This window comes from Tamandua tetradactyla, chromosome 5 (genome assembly GCF_023851605.1).
Source record: "Tamandua tetradactyla isolate mTamTet1 chromosome 5, mTamTet1.pri, whole genome shotgun sequence".
Classification (NCBI taxonomy): domain Eukaryota; kingdom Metazoa; phylum Chordata; class Mammalia; order Pilosa; family Myrmecophagidae; genus Tamandua; species Tamandua tetradactyla.
In genome coordinates this window covers 104,431,496-104,459,480 of record NC_135331.1, presented here as the reverse complement: position 1 = coordinate 104,459,480, position 27,985 = coordinate 104,431,496, and the positions used below count along the sequence as shown (strand labels likewise).

Here is a 27,985-nt window from a genome sequence, read left to right as displayed (position 1 = left end):
TAGCATCTCAAAGAAGCCCAAATCTTGCCCAAGGTAAAAGTTGTCAGAGTTGGATTCTTCTTTAGAAAATGCTGTGCTGGGTCTCCTTGGGTAGCCTTGTGAGATCCGAGCAGACTGCTTTTAGACAAAAGAAGGAGTCAAAGAGAACTTGGGTATCCAGAGAAAAATAAAGTGCTGCCCCCTATAAATCAGTCTCTATGAAGTAAAGTGTCTTCCTAAAGAGGTAGAAATAACAGGGGGAGTATGTTGCAGATGCCCATTTTTCAAAGATACTGAATACTGTATTACTGGTCTGCATCTTTAAGGGCTTAAAACGGACTGACTCCACTCATCTCTCTGATTTTTTCATAAGTAAGCCAGAACACCAGTGACCAAGGGGTCTGAAAGATTAACCAAAGAAGTTAGTACATATTTCAAAGCAATTATTAATAGTCTACATATACATATACACCTTTGAATGACCCAGTCATTTGGAATCTTTTTTTTTATTGTGGCTGAAATAAAATATTTTGATATTTCACCTTTGTAAAGCACTTTATAATTTACAAAGCATTTCATGTCTGATTTCTCACAGATTTCTCTAAACAACAATATAGAAAAGAAAGGTATTAACACTCCTGTTTTACAGATAAGGATATTGCGGGTTAATGTTCATATGCCTATTCACACATGTGGAGCTAGACCAAGGGCATCTAGCTTTTCCATTCCCAGGTTCTTTCTACTGAATAAGACTAGCTAAAGGGTCAGGCCTCAGGATGTGTGGATTCTAGGCTACACTTTTCCATATGTATCATGGAGCAATAAAATGAAGCTCTTAAGAACTTGAAAATTAGGAAGATGAAAGAATGTTCTTTAAGGGTTAGGCCATAAAACCAATACCTAATATATCACAGCATAGATTTAAATTTTCACATTAAGTAGGGAAAAGAGCTTCCAGGCCAGAAAGACTAGACTTTCACTTGAATGAAGGTATATCTAGACCTAAAGGAATTATTAGGGAATAAGAGTTATCAACAATAGAAGATATGAAAGCTAAAGGCAGAGAGAAATCACAGGAAAAACATTGGAATCAACCATCAGAGAAAAGTTACCTCGGACAGGTAATACTGATCAGAGAGGCACTCTACCATATTAGAGAATTAAGCTTTAGCAATTAGAATATAAAATACATTTGGTTAGAGAGTTTGTAAAGAAATATTTATGTCATATGTGTTTGGCAATTTTGAATATATTATATTGGTAGGCTGAGATTCACTAAATAGCAGATCCTGGAGAACTTTTTCTTGGTCAGTTGAATATATGAACACACAGATGAAAAAAAGGAATATGATGCGGTGAGGATACCACATTCTTGAGAAAGCAAAATTGAAGTGAACTAAGGATATAACTGCAGTTGGATCAAGGAGGCAGAGTCTTAGTTAAAAATGGATTATACAATCATTCCTAATTGTGCTGGTAATCAGACTTCTTCCTTATATTAATGAGATTATAGCAACCAAACCATATGCAATTGAAATACATATTTATCAGGGACTCAGCACAAAGGATTGGGATGGAGTTTAGCTGGTTTTTTTAACAGAAGTTAAAGAGAGGGAGATGATATAGCTAAAGAATATGAATGGTATGTAAATAGGATATGCCAGGTGATGTGCTGGAGCAATGTGTAACACTTTGTTTACTTGTTGATTTCCTCACTGGGATAGCTGTGATCAATGTAAATAGTCCATGTGAATATGAACCAATATTGGCTCCTCTGCTCTGCCTGTTGCCATAATAGCTGAGAAAAAGAATAGTTCTCCAGGCCTATTATTGTGGAGCTGAACACATAATGGCTCTTGAGTTGACATTCTTAAATACTAACTTTACAAATAAGATCTTCCTGTTATGACTATATGTTCAGCCAACAATCTTCTGATTATAACTTGGTTTCCCATAAAGTTTGAATATAGGTGGAAACATAACGTCCAGAGGACTTAAGTGTCTGGGTAACTTGCCAACTACGTTTTTAGTATGAACAAACAAGATGTTATGGTCCGACCACTTTCAATGTATTCAGCTAAGGTGACTGTATTTGCAAAGCTGGTTCACTTGCCAGTGCTGCTCAGTCAGCTTACTAAGAACCCAAGGGTCAGGGTCATGCATGGTGGAAATCAACAAGGTAATGACACCCTAGTAATCTTTGATCATTAGCTAGGCTTTCTTTAGCAATATCTCTCCATTACCACACACTGTCTATTTTCTTTTAAAACATCTATAACTAGCTGCAGGATCCTGAGCAACTTGATATACTGTATTAGTTAGGAAAATGAAGTTTAGATTTGAAAAGAACCGCAATCAGTTTCCAGCTCTGCATACTAGATATATGAACTTGATCAACTTTCTTTACCTTTTTGAGCCATGGTTTTCTCAACTTAAAAATGAGAATAACACCATCTGTTTTACTAGGTTCTTGTAATATTTAAAAATAATTAATGCACATAAAGAGCTTTAAACAGTGCTCATCACATATTAAGTACTCATTTTTTTTTTTCATTTATACTTCCCAAGTCTCTCCTATAAAGAAAATAGGTAAGATTAAGTGGTCCTGGCATTTCTCTGTATTCTTCTTACCCCTATCTCCTCCTGGCCCTGCTTTTGTGTTCTTGAACGATCTCACCATCTTCCTAGTCTCTTACACAAGAAACATAAAAATTACCATTTCCTTCTTTCCCTACTCACCTTCCACATATAATCTGTTACTAAGTCCTATAGAGTTAACCATGATCATCCCTAGAATCTATCTTCTCTTCATTTCTATAGTCATCTCCTGACTAGACCACTGACAGGACTTCCTTCCTGGTCTTCAAACTTGCAATGTTATCTTTTATATTGCTGCCAAAGTAATACTGTCCCCAAATGAATCGTAGCACATTGTCCTCATGCTTAAATAACTGCTTGCTGATTATAGGGTTACACCTAAACTGCTTAGCTAGGCTCACAAAGTCCTTCTCAGCCTGGTCCTTAAGTACTTCTCTAAACCTATATCTGACCAACTCTCCCCTAAAGACCTATTCTCCAGCCAAACTGAAGTTTGCAAAAAGTATTAGGCCCACACTTGGCTGATGCCTATGCTCATGCCCTCCCATTTCCTGCCAACTACCAACTGATCCTTCAAAGCCCAAATCAAACAGAAGATATTTCCAAATGATCTGGCTATTAACTTCATGTTAATAAATAAATACCTATCTCCGTTGGTGATGTAATTTATTACCATAACATCAATTACCTTCTATATGAAGGCAATGCTCAAATCTAAATCCATTCCCATATTGTCTCTTAAGAGTCAGACCTGTATATTAGGCTAGTCATCTACATATCTCTATTTGGCTATTCTATGTGTATCAAAAACTTAACATATCTTAAATTGAACTATTGTTTTATTCCCAAATCTTCTTCCTTGCAAATGATCCCCATTTTAGGAAATTACATCATCATGCTTTGCTCAGGACAGGAATCTGGAAGGAAAGCCTGACTTTTCCTCTTCTCCAGCCTCAATCCCAACTAATCTGTCATGCTTCTCTCTCTTCTCAACCTCTTAAATATTGTTTGAATCCATCTTCTTCTGTTCCTGCTGATATACTCTGGTCTAAGTCACAATTCTCTCTCATCTATTACTACTCCTGCCCTTTTCCCAACCCACATGGCAGCCAGAATGATCTTTCTAAACATACAGATTTCATCAAGCCAGTGCACCGTTTAAAATCCTTTGGCAGTTTTCCATCATTGCGTACATTCCTCCCATATCTAGTCTCTGCCTCATTCTGTCCTCTCCCTTTGCCGCTGTCCTCCAGGTCTTTGTACCTAGGTTCCTTAACTCCTCATGTTCCCTGTCGATTCTCTCTTGAAGGTTCCTTTTATCCCTCCTTATCTGGCTAAAAGTCCATTCTTTTGAAAGCTTTCTCAGTCTCCTAGCCTAGGCTGTACTTATTTGCTACATATTTCTATGACACCATGCCCTCTTTCCATAACACTCATCACTTATAGTTTCTTATTCACTGTTTATTTTCACCTAGAGCATAAGCTCCAGCACAGGTGCAGAAGCTACAACAATCTTGTTCATCCCAAAGCCAGGTCCTTAGAACAGGGTTTTGCATGGAATAGGTGCTTAATTGATATTATCTGTGCTAGGTTTTTTTTTTGGGGGGGGGGGTTGCATGGTCTGGGAAACGAGCTGTGCTAATTTTTGATTGTTTGAATTTCTAAACTCATATTGCATCTTCTTTTAAATACTTTCTAATTTACAAAAACTTGAATACCTTGTTTTTATTATATTTGCTCTGTTACTTAAACAAATCTATCTAATCTTACATCTTAGCTCACATCATTAAAAAACAGCATCTCTACCAAAAAGAAAAAAATTATGCAATGCTTTCTTACTAAGCAGAGTTCTGTGATAGCAAGGATTACTGGATAAAGTAACATTTTTGATCAAAGTAACAATTTTTGTTTGAAAATAAGTTAAATTTTCATTTGAATGGCCTCTAGTGTGAAATCTGAATACTTGTGTCTCAAATTGTATTTTGGCTAAATAGAATAATTAATGTTTTACATTGCAAAAAATCTATGCATTCACTCTAAAACAACAGGCTATCTGCATATTCATTTCTGTATGTAAATGAATTATTTACCTTATTCTCCTAAGGAAGGTAATATGACTCTGAAAAGAGGTGGGAAAAAAACAAAGGACCTTGATTTGGGGAGGGGCATACCAAAAAATAACAGAAAGGAAGATGCTAATAAATTTAAAATAATTTAAATATAAATAAAATAAAAAGGAAGGAAAAAACTTTACCATTCGTAGCCAAGATGGTAAAAAGCCTTTATATAGACTCATGAATCCTTCACCTTGAACAGCCTGAATCAAGCAGTCAGTTGATGATTTATATAAAAGTCCTCTAAAAAGAAAACATGAACAATTTAAATTTCTAATGCATAAATATCTGTATAAATAAAATTGGTGTAAATAATCATATTATATAAAAGGATATATCAATTGAAAATGAAAATATCTTCTAAGGAAACATTATAAATTAGATATTTCCAGTGAGTTTAGAACAAATAATATTTGTGGTTCTACAGCTCTTGTTTACTTCTTTTGAGCTTAAAGATATATACTAGGGTGACTCTTCTGATTCATCCCACTCTTGGCCTTAGAATTAATTCCACCTGATCTCTTCCAGACAGAATGTACTGTTTTATATCAAATCAAATTCTCCACATTACCTGCAAGTCATAAGCCTCTGAAGAAAATGCTCTGTAAATTCTCAGCAGAGTATGCTTTCAAAAACTCTTTGAAAACAATAAAGTCAAAATGAATACCTTGTTTCTAAACAATATGATTGTAAAGTAGATTACTTCTTCAAATGCATAGTACATTTCCATCAGACAAAGAGCAGGTAATTGCATAAAAACAATTTCCTGGTTGAACACATAAACACACAAATACATTTCTATCAAGAATAAATACAGAACATCTTTAAAAACAGTATTATTACAGACATTCAAACACATGGATATGGAGACTTTCTATATACCTTCCTTGTTTATCTCTTGGTTGATTCATTATTCGGCTTTTGATGACATCAGCTGGTGTTCCCAGAATAGAAGCTACCAGTCCAGAACATAAACTATAGACACAAATAAGGGAAATTGAAGAAAAATATGTAGCAGTTTCTAAATCTTAAGAAAAGGGAATATTATATTTAGAAAGAATGGAATGCTAGATATATTATTCTAATATTCTACTTAATGCTTTTAGCTTAAAATTAATGCTAAATTAATTTATTAGAATTAGGAAAAAAAATTTGTTAGTCAATTAACAAATATGCATTGAGTACCTTTTGGTATCAGGCACTCTTCTAGGCAGTGAACAAGAGAGATACAACCCTGTCCTCATGGAGCTTACACTCTAGCTGGGGGAGGCAGATAAGAAATGAATAATTTCAGATAATGATAAATGCTATGATGAAAATAAAATGGGGTAATACAATGGGAAGTAATTGAGTGACTGGCAGTAAGGGACACAGATGAACAGAGACCTAAGTGGTGTGAAGGAAGTGTCCAGGCGAATACTTGGAGGAAGAGCATTGCAAACAGAAGGAACAGCTATGCAAAAGTCTAGAATACTTGTAGTGAGTTTAAGAGACTGAAAGCAACCAGTGTGGCTGTAGCATCATAAAAAAGGGAGAGAGTCCAGGCTGATGAAAGACTAGAGAAGCAGACAGGGATCAGACCATGAAGCAAGTTTAAAGGAGTTTTATTTTATTCTGTATGTGACAGAAGTCACTGAGAGGACTTAAGCAGAAAAAGTTCATGATTTGGTTAATATTTTTTAAAAACTCACTTTGGCCCCTATTTCAATCTGTGTTTACTAAACTTTTCCTATCTAATTGGAAAATGTTTTTCTTTCAACTAATTCCCAGGCATAAGTCTTGAATAGTTTCTGCTGATCCCCCTTTTTCTCACAAGGTTACCCTACAAGGTTAATCACTCCTTCCTGAAAAAGACTTTCTTGTTAATTGCTCAAAAACAGACTAAATGGATGTGGTTGACCTGCTAGGGAGTTAAATCAAAAGAGAATCTGTAAATGAATGATTGGGGAATAAAGAAACCACTAGAATTTCTTTACATATGGGGGCATAATGTCAGAGAGGCAATACAGGAATATGATCATAATTCAGTAAGCTGAAAACCCATCTACTGTTTTAAACTTTTCCAGGAGAAAGACATATGATGACAAAAGATTAACCAGAATCATACAGAATGGAAGGTTCAGCTCCTCCAAGTTGACAGTAATGAATCCTTAGACAGGGACTATGGGAATCTGAAAAGTAGTCTGTCTTTAAATCTCTGAAGGCTCTGTGGTAAAGAAATTGAAGCTGCATTAGGAATCTTCATATCTTTCCCTTATTTTAAACTGCTGTAGCAAAAACTCTTTCTTTCTCTTTCAGTTCAAGGTTGAAAACTCAAAGACAAAATCACTTTATTTAAGAGAAAAAAACCATATAACCTATTTATATATCCCAGCAATGGCCTGAAAAATACTCTGTTCATCTTGTTTTAATGAAAAAATGTGTATATAACTTTTGTTGGATCTCTGTCCACATAATAGGCATTGCCTATGTGGAAAGAACTTAACTGTTTTGCTATATTTATTGCAGTAGTTGAAGACCGCTGATTTTATATTCTTTCTTATTAATCAAAGGTCAAAGTTTATTATCATTAATTTTTTTGTATGCTGTATAACAGGGATCACATTTCATTTTTTTCCCTATCAGTATCCCATTGTTGCAGTACCATTTTTGAATTTTTATTTGCTTGTTTTTTGCTTGTTTGTTTTGTTTTTGGGAAGTGCATGGTCCAGGAATCGAACACAGGTCTCCCACATGGAAGGTTAGCATTCTACTACTAAACCACCCACACACCCTGGCTTTTAATAAATCCTGTTAAAATTGTAAAGAAGGATTTTATAAAGCTTAAACAGTAGCTAACTTTTCTTACGTAAAGAAGGATTTTATAAAGCTTAAACAGTAGCTAACTTTTCTTAGGTAAAGAAGGATTTTATAAAGCTTAGTAGTAGCTTATTTTTCCTGCTTAATTTAGCTATTTACATATATTTTAGCTTCTGAATAACAGAAATACCCAGCAAAAACATTTGTGTCATCTTATATTCACCGCTATACATTTGGTGTGAGTTGAAAAGAAAAGAATTATGGGCCCCATCAGGCTGAAGATAAACAATCCTGGCGCCAAGATTACTTGTTAAGATTACTTGTTGTAAAACTGTTAAGAAATGCTTATTGTAAAACTGTTCTTATCTGCTTTTTTGCAAAACAGCACCTGTGACCCATGCTCAACCCCCACCCCCCTCATCTTACCCCTTAAAAAGGCTTTTGCAAACTCAGACGGGGGTCTCTCTGTTCCTGCGTGTTCAGGGAGACCCACACATGTGTGGAAAATAAACCCCTTGCATGTTGCATGAGAGAACGTCTCTTGGAGTCCTCCTTTGCGTGGCAAAACTCTCGGATTCTCAAATTCTTACAAAATAATATATAGGGCAGGCAATAGTGGCTCAGTGGCAGAGTTCATGCCTGCTATGCCGGAGACCCAGGATCGATTCTCAGTGCATGCCCATGTTAAAAATAATAATAATAATAATAATAATAATAATATATGATCTTCACACAATGTAAACTGGTCCTTTCCATAATAGTTTTACTTCTATTAGCCTCTATGACTTAAAAAGAGAAAAAAAGAGGATTATCATGGTCCTTTTTCTCTATATAATTTCCTAACCATTAATTCAACCCCCACCTTCCCTCTGCTTCTCTTATTAACACACCATCCTATCTGCCTTACCACTTCAGTCAAATCCTGGCCACAGTCTTCTACTGCTGCTGCCCTACCCCAAGACCTCATTCTATTTACATTTTTTGTTTTTATTCTTCATCTCAGACTTCTCTTTCTTTCCTCAAAGATGGATGGCTTATGTAGAGCTCTAATTGTACAACTGCTCACCATCAAGCCTCCATGACACAGCGTCCAGAACTACTTGCTTAACTTGATCACCCTGCACTGCTTAATTGCGTAGCAAATTCTGAGCTGACTTATATACCATACATACTCATACCAATTCGTTTTAAAACCTGATCCAGTGGTGGAGCTCAATACTGAACCAAAAAGAGCTAGCAGGCTACAAATTCATTATATTAAATCTACATGATATCCTCACTGTTGTTTGGCAGTTGTTGTTGTTGTTGTTGTTTTTTAATTCATCTCTCTGGCATATTTCCTTGTTGTTCTAACTTTATCTTCTTTAAGTACCAATCGTCCCATTTTCTTGAAACCTATATTAGAGAGTGATAAGACTCAGTTATTTCAGATTTAGAGCTGGAATATAGTAATAGAAAATCTCGTCTTTTCAAAACAGATCTGTAGAGTAGTGTATGATTGGCTGATTTATACCTTAAGGGAAAGCCATTAATCCTATGTTTCAAAGAACATATAGGTAGAAATTCAGTGAAAAAGAAACAGAAGTATTATCTATGAGAGACTAAAGGTCAGGCTTGACTACCTAGTCCCCTAGTAGATCAGAACACTGAAACAGAGAAGCATCTTAAAAGATGAAAGTTTCAGAAGACGTGACTGGGTAGAAATTGGGTAAAAGAATATCACAGAGGAAACAGCATGCATAAAGACAGCAGGGGAGGGAAGATGAGAATGTTTACAAATATAATTGATATGTTTATAAGGATGGAGGAGACCTAAAGTCCTCAGTTTTCTCTATGGAAATAGGATGCCTGACAAGTGGCTAGATAAAATATGGTGTAGTTTGAAAACTTGCCTGCATAAGAGTTTGGAGTGGGAAAGAACAGTGAGTGAACATACATAAAAAAGGTTGCCCAAGTAGCAACAAAGATAACATTTATTTTAGAAGAGGTGGAAAGAAGAAAAACTACTCTAAGAATATTAAGTTGGACTGAAATTAGGAATCAAGATGGATATATAAGTGTGTGTGTGTATGGATATTTATTTATTCTCCAGATTGTACTGGATCTCACAGTATGAATACACTTTTTTACTTGTCCAAATAGCATAAGGGCTTTAGAATTTAGAAACATGAAAGGAAGCTAAATGAAATCACTGAAGTGTTACGGACACTAGCCACCTGTAAAGTAACTCATTTTATTGATAATTTGAAATTGTGTTGCAAATGAGATTAAGGTACAGGCCCTTCCTCAAATGCCCTCCTTTCTGTCTTTCTTTGCCTGTCAACAGCCATTGACTCTCAAAATCCTTATCAAATTCTACCTCCTTTGTGAGGCCTTTCTAAGTAGTTATTTTCTTTCCCTTCTCTGAACACTATAGTAACTAATCACTTATTTACTGCATTTACTATATAATGTTTTTATACTTGTCTTGTTTTTCCCTCTAGGTAAGCTCCCTGGGCAGGAGCTGGGATTACTCTTTTTGAACCCATAGCAGGGGCTTGTATGGTGCCTTTAAAATAAAAATTGCTTGAACATATGTGTTGAATTCAGTTGCAGAGTCAATCATTAGAACCTGACCCTGGGATGGCCCCATCAAGATACAAATATCTTTGGAGGTTTAGACTGAAATATCATGCACCTCTGTGTGTCTCTTCCCCATTTTTAACTGTAACAAATGTGAAAAAAAATTCCCTTTATAAATGTTTTAACCCCTTTCTCTACGGATGATACCATTAGATTCCAGCTCAAAAGAGCCCAGAAATTAGAATTTATACCAAGAATGGAAGGAAAGGTGATACAGAAAAAAATTAGAGTCAATCTAAAATAATCACTTACCTAGATAAACCATGAGTCATGATATTATCCTCAAGTGGTGTATTCAAAACCAAGTAGTGTTTCACCGTATCATAAGTGGTTAAATCTGGAAATAGAAAGAAAAAGAAAGTTTAACTATTCATTCGTTCAACAATGAATGCTTTATGTCAGGAGCTGTGCTGGACTTGGGGTAGGAATGTGTACAAGGATGAAAGATAACATTTTTGTTCTCAAGGAGAAGAAAGCAGAGGTACAGATGGAGGGAATAAAAGAAAAAGAGGAAGAGAGGCAGATACTCAATTACTATCATTTAAATACCATGCAGCTGTGCCTAAAGTCATCTCAATCCATGAACTTTTCAGAATCTGAGCCCTAAATTCCCCTTTTAGCCTAGCACAGGCAAGATTCTCAAATGAAATTTTGTCACTTATGAACAATAGATACTGAACATTATTCCACATCAAACCTTTTATCCTTTTTTCTAATGATAGAGAAGAGCCATTGAAGGGTTTTAAATAGGGCAGTGTTGTTACAATACTGCAATTTTATAAAGATTACCTTCACTGAAATACAGAGACTGGAACATAGTGAAATAAGAAAGGAAGGGTACTTTTAATCAGTCAACAAATATCTGAGTGTCTACCACGTACCAGGTACTTATTCTAGGCACTGGGGAAAGAGCCATGGACAAAACAAAAATCCCTGCTCTCTTTTGGGGATGAGATAATTAATAAAAAATTAATAAATAAACACCATGGTATCTGTGCTCTGAAGACAAATAAGGTAAGGAAAGGGGATAGGGAGTCCCTGAGGGTGGGAGGAATTGTATATATGAATTTTAAATGTGGTGTTCATGAAAGGACTGTCTGATAAGGTGATATCTGGGCAGACACCTAAAGAAAGTGTGAGAAAATAAACCTTGCAGATATCTGAGAGAAAACGTCCCAGGCCAAAGAACAGTATGGGTTGTGGTTCTGGAGGCAAGCACCAGCTTGGTATGTTAGAGGGACAGCCTGAAGACTGGTATAGCAGAAGCAGAGTAAGCAAGGGCCAGAGGAATGGCAGAGTCCAGATCCAGGAGAGCATCAGAAGCCACTGAAAGGTTTTGAGCAGAGGAGTGAATGACCCAATTTCCTATTTAGAAGGATCACTCTAGCTGTTCTGCTGAGAGTAGACTGTAGGGAATCAAGGAAGGTTAGGAAAAGACTATGACAGTAATCCTGGTAGATGACAGTGGCTTGAATCAAGGACTTGTGGAACCTTTAACATTTTGATAGATTTTAAAGGAAAAGTCAATGGGATTAGCTAGCAGATTGGATACAAAGGGAAAGAGAGGAATCTAGGATGACTGCAATGTTTTAGGCCTCAGTAGTTTGAAAGATAATGTGTCCATTTTTGTGAGATGGTGGAGATAAGAATTGACACTTTTTAAATTTTTTATAAGATAGGCATTGGTGACCTTGAAAAAAGCAGTTTCAGAGGTACAGTAGGGGCAGAATGGCCATAGGGTAGATAAGGGTAGACAAGTTATGAGGCTTTTAGAGAATTCTAGTAGGAAAAGATAAATAATACTTGGACAAAGGAGTGACTCCAGCAATAGAGAGAAGTGGAGGAATTTGAGATATAAATAGAAGATAGAACTGCCTGTACTTGATGACTAATTAGGTAAGAGGAGTAAGCAAAAGGAAAGAATCATGCCTAGATTTCCAGTTTATCATAAATGAAAGAATGATAGTAGCATATTTTGAAATTACGAATAATGGAGAAGGAAGTGATTTGATAAATGAGTTTGGTTTGGACATATTAAAGTGATTTATTTGAGATACCCAAGTGGAGATGCTGAGTGGACAGCTGGAATTCAGAAGAGAGACATGAATTTTAGATTTTATGAATTATGGAACTACAATCAAGAAGATTTCTTGAAAAACAAAGTGATATTTACCAATTATGCCAATTTCAAACTATTGTATACTGCAGAAAAGCCAAATTCTTTAATCCTGATTCAATATTGTTAGATGGGATCTTTTGATTAAGTTATTTCCATGGAGATGTGTCTACACCCATTCAAGGTGGGTCACTTAATAAGAGTCCAGAGAGAACCATTTTGGAAAAAGCTTTAGAGCTGACACAGACAGAGACCTTTGGAGATGCAGAAATAAAATGCCCCCAGGAAGTTGTTTGAAACCAGAAGCTAAAGGACCAGCAGATGCCAGCCATGTGCCTTCCCAGATCAGCCTTTCTTGAGTCAAGGTATCTTTCCTGGGATGCTTTAGTTTGGACATATTTATGGCCTTAGAACTGTAAACTTGTAACTTAATAAATTTCCTTTATAAAAGCCAACCCATTTCTGGTATATTATAGTTCCAGCAGCATTAACAAACTAAAACAGATTTTGGTACCAGAGAAGAGGGTGCTCCAGTTTGCAAATACCAAACATGTTGGAATGGCTCTTTAAGTGAATAAGGGGAAAATTCTAGAAGAGTTGTGAGGATCATGATAGAGAAGGCCTAAAATGCTTTGAAGAGACTGGTGGTAGAGATGTGGATTCTAGATATTTCTGATAATGGCTTAAACAGAAATAATGTATGTGTTATTGCAAACTGGAAGGAGAGCAACCTTTGTTTTAAACTGGCAGAGAATTTGGGAAAATGACTACTGGTAGTTAGATGGAAAGCAGAATTTACAAGTGGCAAGATTGGGTAGTTAGCTGATGAGATTTCCAAACTAAATGTGGAAAATGCAGTTTGGCTTCTCCTTGCAGCTTACAGTAAAATGTGATAGCAAAGAGATAAACTGAGAACTGCACTGTTGGGTACAAAGAAACCAGAAATTGATGGCCTGGAAAAATTCTGGGCTCCCCAAAAAGGAGACCCCAGAAAATTCTGCCCCATGTGAAGATTTACGCAAATATGGAACCATTCAGCCATTATAGGACAAGCCAGGATTGGAGATGGGGTTATCCAGAAAGGATTTGTGGAAAGTCATATTGTCTAGTGGGTATGATTCCAGTATACTACACAGAAAACCAACAAGAGTTTTGTGGGGTCTCCATAAATTGAACCACTGCCAGTCTGGACTAAAAGGGACAGAAAAGGACAAATGGAAGAAAAAATAACTTCAAAGGCGGAACCATGGAAGCTAAGGTCTGAAGCCAGGAAACCTCAGACCAGGAGAGCAGACCCACCTATACACATGGAGAGGGTGAGTTTGCCTAAAAGGCAGAGGGTAGACTTTCTGCCTTGATGTTCAGGAAGAGTTTTGGTGCCCCAGGCCTCAGAGGGTGGAGCATTTCGTTTGGGGGTTTGGGCAGAGCCTTGTTGCTGCCTCATTGTTCTGAAAGGGATGAGCATGTGCCCCAAGATGGCAGACAGCCCGTGCTGTCTTGATGCTTGCAAAGAGTGGAGCTGAGAAAAAGGCTGTCTCCCCAAAGTTCCCTAAGGTTAAACCCCTAACCCCAGCATTTGGAAAGAACAGGGCCTCAGCGAAGGCCCTTAGAAAGAGTAGGGCTGCCACTTTCTTAAGCCCTGAGGCTGAGGCCTGAGATGACTCTCAGACTTTGAAATCTAATAGAGTTTGCCCTGCAGATTTTTGGAACTGTTTGGGTTCAGTGACCCCTGTTTTCCTTCCAGTCTCCCCTATGGCAATGGGATCATCTATCCCTTGACTGTTCCTACTTTGTATATTGGAAGCAGATAATTTGTTCTGAGTTTTACAGGTCCAGAACTGGAGAAGAATTTTGCCTTAGGATAAACCATGCCTGTAACTGACCTTGATGAGATTTTGTACTGTTTTTGACTTTGTGTTGTATTTGAATTGTTACTGAAATGGATTTAGGCTTTGTGATATTTAATGGAATGAATATATTTTGTATATGGAAAGAAAATGTCTTTTTATGGCCTTAGAACTGCAAACTTGTAACTTAATAAATTGCATTTATAAAAGCCAACCCATTTTTAGTATATTACATTTCTGGCAGCATTTATAAACTAAAATACCAACTTCTTACGATCATATAATTTTTCTCTTTTTCTTTCTTTTACATGGGCAGGCACTGGGAACTGAACCTGGGTCTCCAGCATGGCAGGCAAGAATTCTGCCTGCTGAGCCACCATGGCCCACCCAGAATCACAAAATTTTGAATAATTTCATTCATTCATCAAATGTTTATTGGCTATATATGAAGTAATAAGAAGGTAAAGATGAAGAGAACACAGTCCTTGCAGTCTAGGAACTCATAATCTAATGAAGGAGACAGATACATAGTAGAAAGCAATTAAATGAGTTACATGCAAGAACTGAGATAAGCATAGAGAATTCCGTATAAACACATAAAAGTACATTTAATACAATGAGGAAAGGGGTTGTGGAAAGTTCAGGAAAAATATCTTAGAGGAGAGGCCACCTGAACTGATATGAAAGAGTCTGCAGGAAAAAATATTAAGTTAAAAAAAGAGAGAAGAGGACAAAGTACAGAGGTAAAGAACAGCCCTTTATTCAGGAGAAGCTTTTGCTCATGATGTTCTGCTTCACTTCTGTTCCCAAATCAATAAGTTGCACAATTTCTTGCAAGTACAGGCCAGATTATGTAGAACTCCTAAGTCATGTTTCGAAATTTCCATTTCACTGACAAGCCAGTGAAGGTTTTAAAAGGCACCAGTAATATTGTATGTTTTACACAAATCAGATCTGTGTTTTAGATATGTTACTCTGGATACTGGTACAAATTTGAGGATGGCAGAAGATACCAGTTAGATAGCTCTAGCAGTAGTCTAGTTGAGATGTTATAATGGCTACTATTATAGAAATGGTAGTTTTAAGGACACTAAAGTAGGAGGTATTGGTAACTTTCAAGAAATACTTAGAATATAGAAAAATTAGGAATTGAATATGGAGAGGAAGACACAGAGATGCATTAAGGAAATATTCAAGTCTCCAGCTTTGGGTGTCTGGCTGTATAAAATAGATTATGTAGGAATATGAACAGGATTACCAAAGAAGATTTGGCTAGACTGGATAAGATATCCATCAGACAATTGGACATATCAGTTTGAATTTTGAGTTAGGTCTATCTAGGCTGGAGAGAAAAATCTCGGGAATATTTTGGTCTCACCTCCTTTCTGCCATAATTTGCCCATTTTAGAAAACCCTTTTTTGCATATTACAATAGAAAGAGCTCAAGGGAAAATATTCAATTATGACATTATAACATATAATAATCCTGTCACCAAGATATACTATTCAAATAATAAAAGTAAAACCTAAAAATCTGTTTCCCTGTATAGTGCTTATAATTATAACTATGAAGACAATTAGGACTTCTCAGAATTCAACAAAGTTTTCATTACCTCCCATATTCACCAGCGCTGCTCTTTGTATATTGGGTACCCAGCCTGCCCAAAGCCCACGTATTCCTCCTTCAGCTAATATTTTTGCAAATGCATGATGTACACCACGAAATCTAAGGAAAATAATAATGAAAATGTGAAAAGTCTATATATTTTATATATGAAATAAAATTGGATAAACCTCACGCATAGCTGATTTAATTTGGAGTCAAATAACATATTATTTATCCAGCATTTACTCAGAATTGCTAGGAGTTAAAGCACTCCACATAAGTCAAATTTACAGATAAACTTAATCCTTTAGAAAAGACTAATATTTGATTTAAGTATTTCTTTTTTTTTTTTTGGCATGGGCAGGCACCAGGAATTGAACCCAGGTCTTCGGCATGGCAGGCGAGAATTACGCTGCTGAGCCACCATCGCACCACCCTGATTTAAGTATTTTTATGAGAATCTTTATAAGCTATAGCAAACTCATTTTCCACTGAGTCAGCTAGAGAAGGAGGGGAGCAGGTAGCTGTGGTGACTTCCCAAAGGAGGATTCAAAACCTCCTTCACTTCTGGCTTTGCTGCAGACCAGGAGTACTCAGAGGAACAAAGTCCCTTCTTATTCAGCACATGTCATCCTGCACTTCCTTCTTTCCTGGGAGGAGGATCTATCTGTCTGTAAGGTTTTGCTCCTTTCCTAGGAGAAACTAGCTAAGTTATATACTTAATAAATTGTTGAAGATGAAGCCTTTAAAGAAAGGTATACTTTGATAATGCAGGGTAATGCAATAGAAGGGTTTTATACCACAAAAGGCATAAAAAAAACTTTTAAAAAACTTAGGAAAAAGAGGATCTCAAGATGTACGCGGAAAGGTGCTGAAGAGGGAGGCAGGGACAATTTGCTATTTCCCTTCTTTCAGGGAGAAAGGGAAGGAAAACAAGATTTTTGGCACCTTATGAGCCAGACATTTTAACTGTCATGAATACCTTTAGAGAAGGACCTTTTTAAAGAGACAAAAGGTAAAGTGACTTCTACAATGCTAAGCCACCACAATGGCAAAACTGGGTATTCACAGTCAGGGCAGATTTTCATGATTAAACAATATCAATCTAGAACAAGGGGTAATTCTCACTGCCTAGGCTGGGAAAAGCAGAAGAGAGCTATCCAAACGTATAATTTTTCTGGTAGAGAACATGTACATTTTATTGTGCGAAGACAAGACACAGCTTAGCACTCCTCTTAATGAATACAGATTCCAAATTAGAAGGTTCAGATTTAATGTCTTCACTGAATATTGGGTTTAAAAAATGCATGAGTCCATTAAGTAAATGCTTAAAATATGATAGTGACAAAGGAGAAAGAAAAGAAAGTTAACTGGACAACTTACCGCAATGGTTTTCCTTCAAGTTTCCTTTTTCCTTCCATTTGCATCTGAACCTTTATTAGGTCAGTTGGGTTGGCTAAAAACTGGCCAATAACACCAGCCATCATCCCTCCAATGACTGATTTCCTAATTGTAAAGGGATATAAAATTTTTAAGTTACCATTACTTTCATAGATTTTGTAGTGAACCAAATACCAAGCTGGTATATCCCCTGGATAAGAGATTTAAGACAAAGTGAAGAAAAGGATAAACCCAAACAAATCACAGAGGAAGGTAAATGGTTTTTCCAATTACTTAATGGAAGATTACAGGACAACAAAGAGTTGAAATTAAATTCATAGGAAGGACAGTTGCTTTAAAGACATAAACATCTGAACTGATAATTTAATTGCATTTTAATTCTGTCCATTGGGGAGTGAAAACACCATGGATGTAATCAGCCTAACAGACAAAGGCTGGTAAGGAAAGTTTTAAAAAAAAGACTATTTTAGTAGTTTTCAAAAGTAAGGGTTTGGAAACTCCTCTCTTTGAAGAAACTCTTTCTGTTCTTAGACTCCTCTTTCTCCTCATTTCCTAGAGCCAACAGTGGTCAAGTCTAGACTATTATACTTAAATATGGTTTGAATCCATTCTCTTCTTTCTACTCCTGCTGCTCTTGTCCCAGTCCAGGCTCCACTCATCTTTCACCTAGATTACTGCAATCATCTCTTGGGGAAATGAGGTATTTTTTTTCCTTTCACTGTAAAAATTTTTGAAGGGGCACAAATGGTTATAAAGTAAAAAGTAAGCCTCCATCTGTCCCCTATTCCCAGGACCCTTCTGCCAAGCAATCACAATTACTAGTTTATTATTTGCCTTTCCATAGATAATGATGCATTCACTGAATGCTAACTAACTCTGTCAGGCAATGTTCTGAGCATTTCATAAGTATCATTTAATCCTCATATCAACCCTATGCATAGTATTACTGTCCTCTTTACTGATGAGGAAACAGAGGTATCAAACAGTTAGATGACAGCCCAGATCACACCAGTGAGTGGTATAGCCAAGATAAAAATCTGGGCAGTCTAGGTGCAGAATCTACACTCTTAACCAGTAACTTACATTTGATAAATTGTGTACACATAAGCATACATGTATAAATACCTATTTAAAAGCTCAAATGTTAGAATAGCAAGTTGTATACTTCTGTACTTAGACTTTTTCATAACAGTATATCTTAAAGGTTATTTCTATCAGTTCATATAGAGCTGCCTCATTCTTTTTAATACTTTCACAGTATTCCATTTTAGAGAAATACCATCATTTATTTAATCAGCACAAATTTAAACTAGAAATTCGAACATTTCCATAACAATTGATAGATCTTGCCAAATTGTTGAGCATAGAACTTTTATCAATTCACCTTCCCATTGGCAACCTTGAGAGTGCCTGTTTCTCCACACAAGGATGAACACAATACATTCTCAATTTTTTTTCTCTTTGCAAATCTTCTAACCACTCTCTTCTCTGTAATTTTTACATCATTCTGTCCATGTGTCCATCTCTTTTACTGTAGGCTCAGTTTGTTGGTAAGGGCTTTTTTTTTTCATTACTACAGTCTTAGTATTAACTATAGGGACTATACTTTTTAATTTACAAAACACCTATTGGCTGAATGAATAGTTTTGGGTCAAATGGATATGAAGCCAACCCATTCTGAGAGTTGACTTCACAATATAATATTTCCTTTGAACTTCTTACTTAGACCTTTCCCTTTAGGAGGAAATTCCCAATGCAAGGACTAATAATCTATTCCATCACTAGTAATGGGAAAGCAATTAGTATACTTAGGACATTATGGTTTTTTCAAAATTAAGACCAAGGACTTTGGCCTGGAAGATGAAAGCCTGCTTATTTCTGTTCTCCTATAGTTATGGCTAAATATTATAGACATCTTTTCATATAAAACCTACCTCATTCTTTCAATAGCTGAGTTACGTTTTCCTATGTAAATAAAACTTATTTAACTACTTCCAAATTGATATTTAAATTCAAAAATATATATTTTTATTTATTTTGAACATAACAACATGCAAACAAGAACATTCTTACCATATGATCATTCCATTCTTGGTATATAATCAATAACTCACAATATGATCACATAGTTGTATATTCATCACCATTATCATTTCTTAGAACATTTGCATCAATTCAGAAAAAGAAATAAAAAGTAAAAAGAAAAAAAAACATACATATCATACCCCTTACCCCTCCCTCTCATTGATTCCTAGTATTTCCATCTACCCAATATATTTTAGCCTTTGTTTCCCCTATTTTTTTCTATACCCCTTATCACTCCCTTTTCATTGATCACTAGTATTTCAATCTACTAAATTTATTTTAGCATTTGTTCCCCCTCATTATGTATTTATTTTTAATCCATATGTTTTACTCATCTGTCCGTACCATAGATAAAAGGAGCATCAGACACAAGGTTCTCACAATCACCCAGTCAGACTGAGAAAGCTATACCATTATACAATCATCTTCAAGAAACATGGCTACTGGAACACAGCTCACATTTTCAGACACTTCTCTCTAGCCTCTCCAATATACCTTAACTAAAAAGGTGATATCTATATAATGCATAAGAATAACCTCTAGGATAACCTCTTGACTCTGTTTGAAATCTCTCAGCCATTGACACTTTATTTTGTCTCATTTCTTTCTTCCCTCTTTTGGTCTAGAAGGTTTTCTCAATCCCTTGATGCTGATACCCAGCTCATTCTAGGATTTCTGTCCCACGTTGCCAGGAAGGTTTGCACCCCTGGGAGTCATGACCTACATAGTCAGGGGGAGGGCAGTGAGTTTGCTTGTTGTGTTGGCTGAGAGAGAGAGGCCACATCTGAGCAACGAAAGAGGTTGTCTGGTGGTGACTCTTAGGCCTAATTTTAAGCAGACTTAGCCTGTCCTTTGGGGGATAAGTTTCATATGAACAAACCCCAAGATTGAGGGCTTGGCCTATTGCTTTGGTTGTCCCCACTGCTTATAGAATGTCAGGAATTCTCCAAATGGGGAAGTTAAATTCAAAAATATTTTGTACTGCTGAATATGTGGATTGTATGTGTGTCTATGTTTGTGTATGTCTTTACCCTAAGTATTTCTGAATGATTATAATCATAATAAGGACTTACTCGGTCAAAGGATTTCACATTTAAAAATTTTAATAGATATTTTATGCTCAGAAAAGGCTATATACTAACTTATATTTCCACAAAGAGTTTAATGACTAAGAGATAATTTTAGTTATTTTAATTTTCCTGATGACTGATGAGGCTGAACATTTCACGTTTAATGAACATTCATATTTCTTTTTTTGTAAGAATTGGCTGTTGATATCCTTTCGCTATTTTTCCATTGTGTTTTTTCTCTTTTCTAATAAAGTTTTAGGAGTTCTATTTATATATATTATCTGCAGTCATCTATTTTCCTCTATTTGTTATAAATATTAAAATTGACATGCACTTACATTCATCATCTTATCTAATTCTACAAAAACAAAATCCTGATGATTTTGTTAGGTAGATATTATTTCTATAGCTGAGAAAACTGATGATCAAAAAGATGAAGTAGTTTTCTCAGAGTACACAGTACTGGAGCAGGAATTCGCATCCACCTTTTTCTGACTCGAAAGCTCAGAGGTTCTCAATGGAAAGAGGAGCAAGGAAGGTGCTCTGTAAGATTTATTTTAATATTAAAATATAAAACAAATAATATACATACAATTTAAATATAGAGTATGTATATATGTCTATATACAATGTGTAGTAAATATTTAATTATTTGCATTTATATTATAACTATTATTTTAAGCCTATAACAAAGCAATTTTGGTACAAATGCACAATTTTATATAAATCTACTAGCTAAACCTTTGTTGTTTGGATAGCATATTATTTCAAAACAAAACTTACCAAAGGGGATAATGCTTATCTTCATTTTTCCCAAACACAACCTCACGGAGATGTTCATAAGTGACCATTCGACCTCCAGAATATACTGTGTAAAACAGATCATTAAAATGATGAACTCAGCTACATGCTTCATAAAAGAGGACATTCTGATCTTGCCCAGCTTACCTTTCTAGTTCTGTTTGTCTTATACTCCCTATGCTCCTGCCTCATGGACCTCTTGATGTTTCCTCAAATGTGCCATGCTCTTTTAAGCCTAGGTCTTCCCACTTGTTGTCCAATCTTGTTAGAATGGATTCTCCCTTCCCTGCTTTGTTGTCACCTCCTAGTCTCCTAGTCTTTCAAGACTCAATTCAAACAACATGTTTTCCAGGATGTACTTACTCTCTGACATTTTCCCTAATGTTCTAGACTTTGTTCCTATCACCCTTCTCTGTCCTCTCAGAGATATCTAAGCATATATGGCTGTTATGGCATTTATTCTAGTTTTGAAATTAATTTGATTTTCTTGGTTAACTTTCTGTGAGCTCCTTGAGGTATGTTCTGTGTCTTTTTATTCGTCTATATGTCCTATTATAGAGCTTAGGATACAGCAGGCAGTTTTTTAAAAATAAATAACCATAATATCTTTGAAGAAGTTATTATATAATGCAATCTTCAGCTAAGTATTAAACATATGAAATGAAACTTAACTGTTAAATAATACAAGATAGTCAACAAAATGCAAATCAAACGAAGTGAAACAAAAAGATAATGAGAAGGAGAAAATGTAAAATACATGAAAACACTAAAAATAGCACATGGTATCCATATAGGAGCTTTTCCTGAAATGTTAAGTCTGAATAAGTATTTTAAGATATCCAAAAATATACAAAGTGCCAATACAATAAGTCTCTATGCAGACTTCTGGATAGTTCATGATGAATACTCTAACTTTTCTGAAGAACTGAAGCTTTAAAAATATTAAGCTAGTAAATATTACTACTAGACACTTTTCTAATCAAAGATCCCTTCACGTTTGTTAAATATTATGAAGATAGAGGAAAAAATGCCATACTTGTCCAACCTTCTTTTGAAGCAAAGTTTATATCTATCTATAACCTGAAAATTCAGTAGCCACTAACCTTATGAGTTCCACTCCGGAAGCAGAGCAGAAAAGTGTTCTTATTGACTGTGGCATACCACTATTTTTCTTTATATGTGACTAAAGGCCCACATAGCTAGTCAGGTCACCTGGGTAAGTGAGACCTAAATCATATGTGCTGCCAGAGTGGATTAAACAATCATCCATATTTTCTTTCATAGTAGCCTAGACTCTGATGTATGGGACAGAGACTCATGCTAATGATTTAGCATTGTAGTTAGATATATTTTAATTTTTAAAGAACATAAAAAAATTAAATCCTGTTAAAAGTTTTTGAAATGGAGAAAATATATCAATTATTTATATTTTTCTTTCTTAAAGTAAACTTTAAAAATATTGGTTAGAAAATGTCTTTTTGACCAAAAGGGGGGAAAGAAATGTGTGACAAAATAAGGTATCAGTAGCTAAGAGAGTTCAAATAGAGTCAAGAGGTTATTCTGGAGGCTACTCTTATGCAAGCTTCAGTTAGATATTACTAATTACCAGTTTGCCAAAGCCCAACCAACACCATTCCCATTAACCCTGAAGAACACCTAGGGCTCTACCTGAGATCCTATAAAAGTTTCAGGCACTAATTTTACTTTCCAGAAACCTACAACCTCCAGATGGTTCCTAGGCAGATAAGTCTTGAAAGCCAGAGGGATCAGCCCCCAAAGACCCCTAAAGATTGGAAGAAAGATCAAAGGAGAAGGAGGAATTATAACTGAGAAGACAGGATAAATTAACATATGAATATGACTGCTGAATCATTATATTGATATTTTAGTCTCCAGTGTCTTGGAACAGCTAGAAGGAAAAATTGTGAAACTGTAGAACTGTACCCATATCAAACTTTGAAATCTTTTCTATAAAACTTGTTACAATGTACTTCAGAATTTTTTGCTTTTTGTATATATGCTATATTTCACAATAAAAAATGTTTAAAAATGTAATGGGTCTAGAGAAATAAAAAGCTTAGTAAAAAATAGTTTTGACTATTTCATTGTGCCACTTCAACACTAACCTTAAAATACCATCAGATAATAGATGGATAAATGATAAAATGATATGGCAAATGTGGCAAAGTGTTAAATGTTGTTGGATCTGTGTATTGGCTAGGGGAGGGGATGTTGTAGTCCTCTATATGGATTTGTATTATTTTTGTAAGTGCCCTGAAAGTTTGAAATTATTTCAAACTAAAAAAGTTTAGTACAAAAATAATAAATAAAAACTTTATGTTCAATATAAAACATTTATTAGAGAAACTATTAAACATACAGAAAAGCAGAATACTATATAACTCTGATCTATCAATGAAATTTATCAATTGCTAACATTTTTGCCAAATTTGCTTCAATTTCTTTTTTTTTTTTAACTTTTTTATTGTATAGTATAACATACATACAAAGCAAAGAAATAAAAAAGCAATAGTTTTCAAAACACTCTTCAACAAGTAGGTACAGGACAGATCCCAGAGTTTGTCATAAGCTACCATATGATCCTCTCAGATTTTTCCTTCTAGCTGCTCCAGAATATAGGTGGCTATAAGGCTTAAATATTTACCATCACAATTGACTTTTTTCCATCTTTTGTGAAAAATAACAAAGACAAAAAAGCAATAAATTACAAAGTACAGCACTACAATTAGTTGTAGAACATATTTCAGAGTTTAACATGGATGACAGTTTCACAATTTTAGGTTTTTACTTTTAGCTGCTGGAAGATACTGGAGACTAAGAGAGATATCAATTTAATGATTCAACATTCATATTCATTTGTTAAATCCTATCTTCACTGTGTAACTCCACCATCACCTTTTATCATTCCATCCCTCTCTTTAGGGGTGTTTGGGCTGTGGCCATTCTAATTTTTTCATATTGGAAGGATCTGTCATTAATATGGGGTAGGGAGATGGAACTATTTGATGTTCTGGAGAGGCTGGGCCCTATAGGTTTCAGGACTTATTTGGACCAGGGACCCATCTGAGGTTGTAGGTTTCTGGAAAGTTACTCTAGTGCCTGGAACCCTTGTGGAATCTTATATATTGCCCTAGGTGTTCTTTAGGATTGACTGGAATGGTCCCAGTTGGGATTTGGCAGGTTATGATAGGTAGTAAGGTCTAACTGAAGCTTGCATAGGAGCAACCTCCACAGTAGCCTCTCAACTCTATTTGAACTCTCTCTGCCACTGATACTTTATTAGTTCCACTTCTTTTCCCCTTTTTGGTCAGGATGGAATTGTTGATCCCATGGTGTCCAGGACAGATTCATCCCTGGGAGTCATCTCCCACGTCACCAGGGAGACTTTCACCCCTGGATGTCATGTTCCACGTAGAGGGGAGGGCAATAATATATAACTGATCTATCAACGAAATTTATCAGTTGCTAATATTTTTGCTATATTTGCCTCATCTTCTTTTTAAAAGCACTTTAAAGTACTTTACAAACTATATGACAGTTCAACCCTAGATATCTCAGTATGCTAGATACCTCAGTATGCATTTCTAAAAATTTAGGGCAATAATTCTTTAAAAACAGAATGTTTTCTAGTGGCAGTTAATTTTGCTCTTTTTAAGAGACTATATATTCATTCATCATATTAGCAGCTTTTGGACTCAGTTAAACAAAAAAACACAGGAGATATAAACACAAAACTCATAGCAAACTTACCAGCTGAAATCAAGATAAATACCTATGTGTCTGTAAATGGCAGGTGTCACTCCTTGCCAAAGCTTTAGAAAGCCTTCCTCTTGGACAATTCCTAGGGCTGTACGCACCATGCCCCTATACGGAGCAGATTCTCTTGCAATGTCTCCCAACCGAGCAAGAGCAGCTTCTCCTTGCATTTGGAGTCGAGTTTTTGTGAGATCGAGGGGAAAGGTTGCTAACAAAACACAAAACAAGGGAAAAAACCCACAACATTCAGAGAAACAAACAATTATAAAATCATGGGACTAATATTTTCCCCACATAGTTAGAAGTTCCCCAATTTTAGAATATGTAAGAATCAGCTAGGGAGATTGTTAAAAATGACATATTTCCCGGCCCCATTCCTACTAATTCAGTAGGTAGATATGGGTTTAGAAATCAGTTGATTCCCATGCAAATTTAAGAATCACTGTACCAGACCACTGCAGATTACCAGGAAAAAAAACTTTATACACAGCATGTTCTAAATAACTGCAATGACCTGATTCAGAGACGTTCACAAACATGTGACTTAAAGTCTTCAGTGACCATTACCTGATATAAAACTCTAACCGTGCCTTTTCCAAAAGAAGGGCTGAGGGGAAAATATTAAATCTTATCACAGGTCTTTGGAAAAGTTACTATCTTGTTAACAGTTTCCCTAAAATGGAAGTTAATTGCATATAGAAAATTCAAGAAATGATTTCTTGACATATGAAATCTGCAAAGTCTTAAGAAACAGGAGCCTCCATATTAGGATAGGCTATGCCTCTCTCAAAATAATACCAGTTTTCTTTCTGGATACTTAAGTAATGCCTCAGGTTTTGATCTTGAACTGTTTTATACTCCAAACCATCCTATATTTTGATCTCCCCACCCTCCATCTCCATTCTCCCTCCTGGAATTCATTTTTAACAGGAGGCCTTATTATTTTACAAAAACCATTAAGTCACAGAGGGAAAAATCAATTTAAAAACAACAAATATATATATATACACACACACACACACAATATCATTCAGCACTCTGCTTTAAAAAGTTTTTTAAAGTTGATAATTTTTTTATTCAATAAAAACAACAAATAGAAAACTTTTCATGTCACCTTTAGGAGGAGGAGGAGAGAGAGAAAAAAACCACAGACACCAAAGGGCAGGAGTAGAAGAGGATAGAGGGCAAAACAACAGATCATGTGCTGACTCAGCAGGAAATAAGGGATAAACTCATTCTAGAACAGGACAAAGCATTAATATTTACAAATAATAACACATCAGAGCTTTTTTTTTTTATGTAAGGATAATCTTAAAATACACACTGAAAAATTCACAGGAAACACAAAGGCAATCTACTTCCAGAACCCTTGGAAGAGACACCACCTGCTCATGCAAGGTCATCATAATTCCATTCTAGGTGGCTGAGGTAGAGTCAAAGGGCCTCTTAGATTTTCACTGACTCTTTTAAGTAGATACAACTGTCTCTCCTATAAGCTTATATAATATCCAATAATAGCTTCATAATAGTAAATAGCACATTATAATTGTCTGTCTCCCAACCAGCCTGTAAGAACTCTGAAGGTCTGAAGTGGGTCTTTTCAATCCTTAGTTTTATAGTAATTATAATAATTTTGCAATTAATGGGTGACCTGCCTTGCACTTGGCATGTATATAGTAATAACATCTCAGAATCCTGAAAAGTAAACACATTATAGATCAGTTAAGCTCAAAGAAGTCAGGTAAGTAGCCGATGTTGAGTAGGTGATAGGATAATCATTGGAGTCTCACAAGGATCCACAACTTGGAACCAAAAGGCAATAATACAGTGAGGTCGTATAAACCTATGAATCACAAACAGAGATTATCTCAGTAAGGAAGAAAAGTGGATTGTGTTTTTTAAAAAAGGTCATCCTCACGAGAGGGTAAAGGATTCCTAAAGAGGAATGACGGCTTGTGCAGCTAAAAAGCACACACCGCTGACGAGAGACGAAATTGGAATGAAAGATCTTAGCGCCCTTCAATCCCTCTTCCTCCTCACGAAGCTGGCCTTGTCGCGGCCTTGTCACAGCTGCCAGGCATGTGTGAAAGAAGAGGGCGTAGCCTCGAGGACTGCACACAAACTGGAACGAAGCCACCCGCCCGTTCCTCCCTCACCGCGACGCCCCGGGGACTTGATGGGGAGGCCCAGGCGTGGGCGGCCGTGTACCTAGCTCGGCCACTGTAGCAGCGCAGCCGGACAGGAGGAACTTGCTCGCTCGGGGCCATTTCTGGGCGAGCGGCAAAAGCCTCTCCTCATCCTCCGGGACCGACATTCAGTTGCAGGACAGGACGACAATGCGCCCCTGCTCTCCGGCGCCCCGCGCCCCGCGCCCCGCGCCCCACGCCCCGGCTGGCCTGTCACCCTCCTAGGACCGCCGCTCTTCAACCTGCGAGTGGCGGGGCGGGGATCATTTCCCTCGCTGGGCTCAGCCAGGCCCGGAGAACCTGCAGCCCTTCCAGCCAGCGTCGGACTTGAGTGGTCCTGCTGCCCCCTGCACCCTAGGCAAAAAACAAAGCGGAGCCCACGAGGCTTCTGGGAAACGTAGTTCACCGGGCTCCGCACCTCCTGGGTCACATTCTCTGATTGGCTGGGAGCGAGGCAACAGTTGCGCCGTTTGCAACAGGGTCTCCTTGGCAACGGGGCGTGTCCTACTCCTGCCCCGCCCACTCGGGCCTAGCCTTGGTACCACCCTCGGTGGGGCCTGCCCCTTTATAATGTTTCCCCAGGGTCGGAACTTGAAAGATGAGTGGAGTTGGACGAGAGCAGTGATGCAAGAATCATAAAAATTGGGGCAAGGAAAAGAGGCGATAGTTACGGAGTACAACCGAGGTCCTGAAATTGCAGTAGAAAGATTAGAAGGCCAGGTAGATGTCCTAGCCTAGAGAAAGGGAGCAAGTGCAGGGCCAGGAGAGCTTTTTCCTTTTCTGTTCTGGAAGACCCTGGTCAGAAACATGGAATTAATTTCTCCAACAGTGATTATAATCCTAGGTTGCGTTGCTCTTTTGTTACTCCTTCAGTGGAAGAATTTGCATCGACCCCCATGTATTAGGGGCTGGATTCCTTGGATTGGAGCTGGATTTGAGTTTGGAAAAGCCCCGCTAGAATTTATAGAGAAAGCAAGAATCAAG

At 36.6% G+C, this 27,985-nt stretch overlaps 2 protein-coding genes across 12 annotated transcripts in view; one reads left to right on the top strand and one right to left on the bottom strand.

Annotated features, from left to right (window-relative positions):
- The window catches only part of CYP39A1 (cytochrome P450 family 39 subfamily A member 1), a 198,767-nt gene that overhangs the window by 84,621 nt on the left and 86,161 nt on the right, over nucleotides 1-27,985 (top strand). Inside the window, exons 1-2 of one of the 4 annotated variants that reach the window (XM_077161980.1) lie at nucleotides 27,475-27,721; nucleotides 27,875-27,985. Coding sequence is in view for 2 of the 4 variants with exons in the window: in XM_077161978.1 (XP_077018093.1) it covers nucleotides 27,809-27,985 (177 nt within the window). In the remaining 2 variants the exon portion in view is untranslated. Of the gene's footprint in view, nucleotides 1-27,473 lie in introns of those variants that run through there. The other 3 variants (XM_077161981.1, XM_077161978.1, XM_077161979.1) reach the window with 3 other exon arrangements.
- SLC25A27 (solute carrier family 25 member 27) lies at nucleotides 3-27,905 on the bottom strand. 8 transcript variants are annotated; one of them, XR_013176137.1, is made up of 10 exons: nucleotides 27,024-27,899; nucleotides 24,832-25,023; nucleotides 21,021-21,105; nucleotides 17,065-17,187; nucleotides 15,689-15,801; nucleotides 10,365-10,449; nucleotides 8,771-8,885; nucleotides 6,799-6,897; nucleotides 5,263-5,666; nucleotides 4,837-4,934 (listed from the first exon to the last, which is right to left on the bottom strand). XR_013176137.1 is itself a non-coding variant. In XM_077161990.1 (9 exons), the coding sequence occupies exons 1-9, from the start codon at nucleotides 27,127-27,129 to the stop codon at nucleotides 309-311; spliced, it is 972 nt and encodes a 323-aa protein (XP_077018105.1). In that variant the 5' UTR covers nucleotides 27,130-27,905; the 3' UTR covers nucleotides 3-308. The 8 variants fall into 8 exon arrangements, 2 of the variants coding, with proteins under 2 accessions (XP_077018105.1, XP_077018104.1); XR_013176140.1 differs by lacking the exon at nucleotides 6,799-6,897 and having other exon boundaries at nucleotides 5,263-5,328; nucleotides 5,574-5,666; XM_077161990.1 differs by lacking the exons at nucleotides 6,799-6,897; nucleotides 8,771-8,885 and adding an exon at nucleotides 3-380 and having other exon boundaries at nucleotides 4,832-4,934; nucleotides 5,574-5,666; nucleotides 27,024-27,905.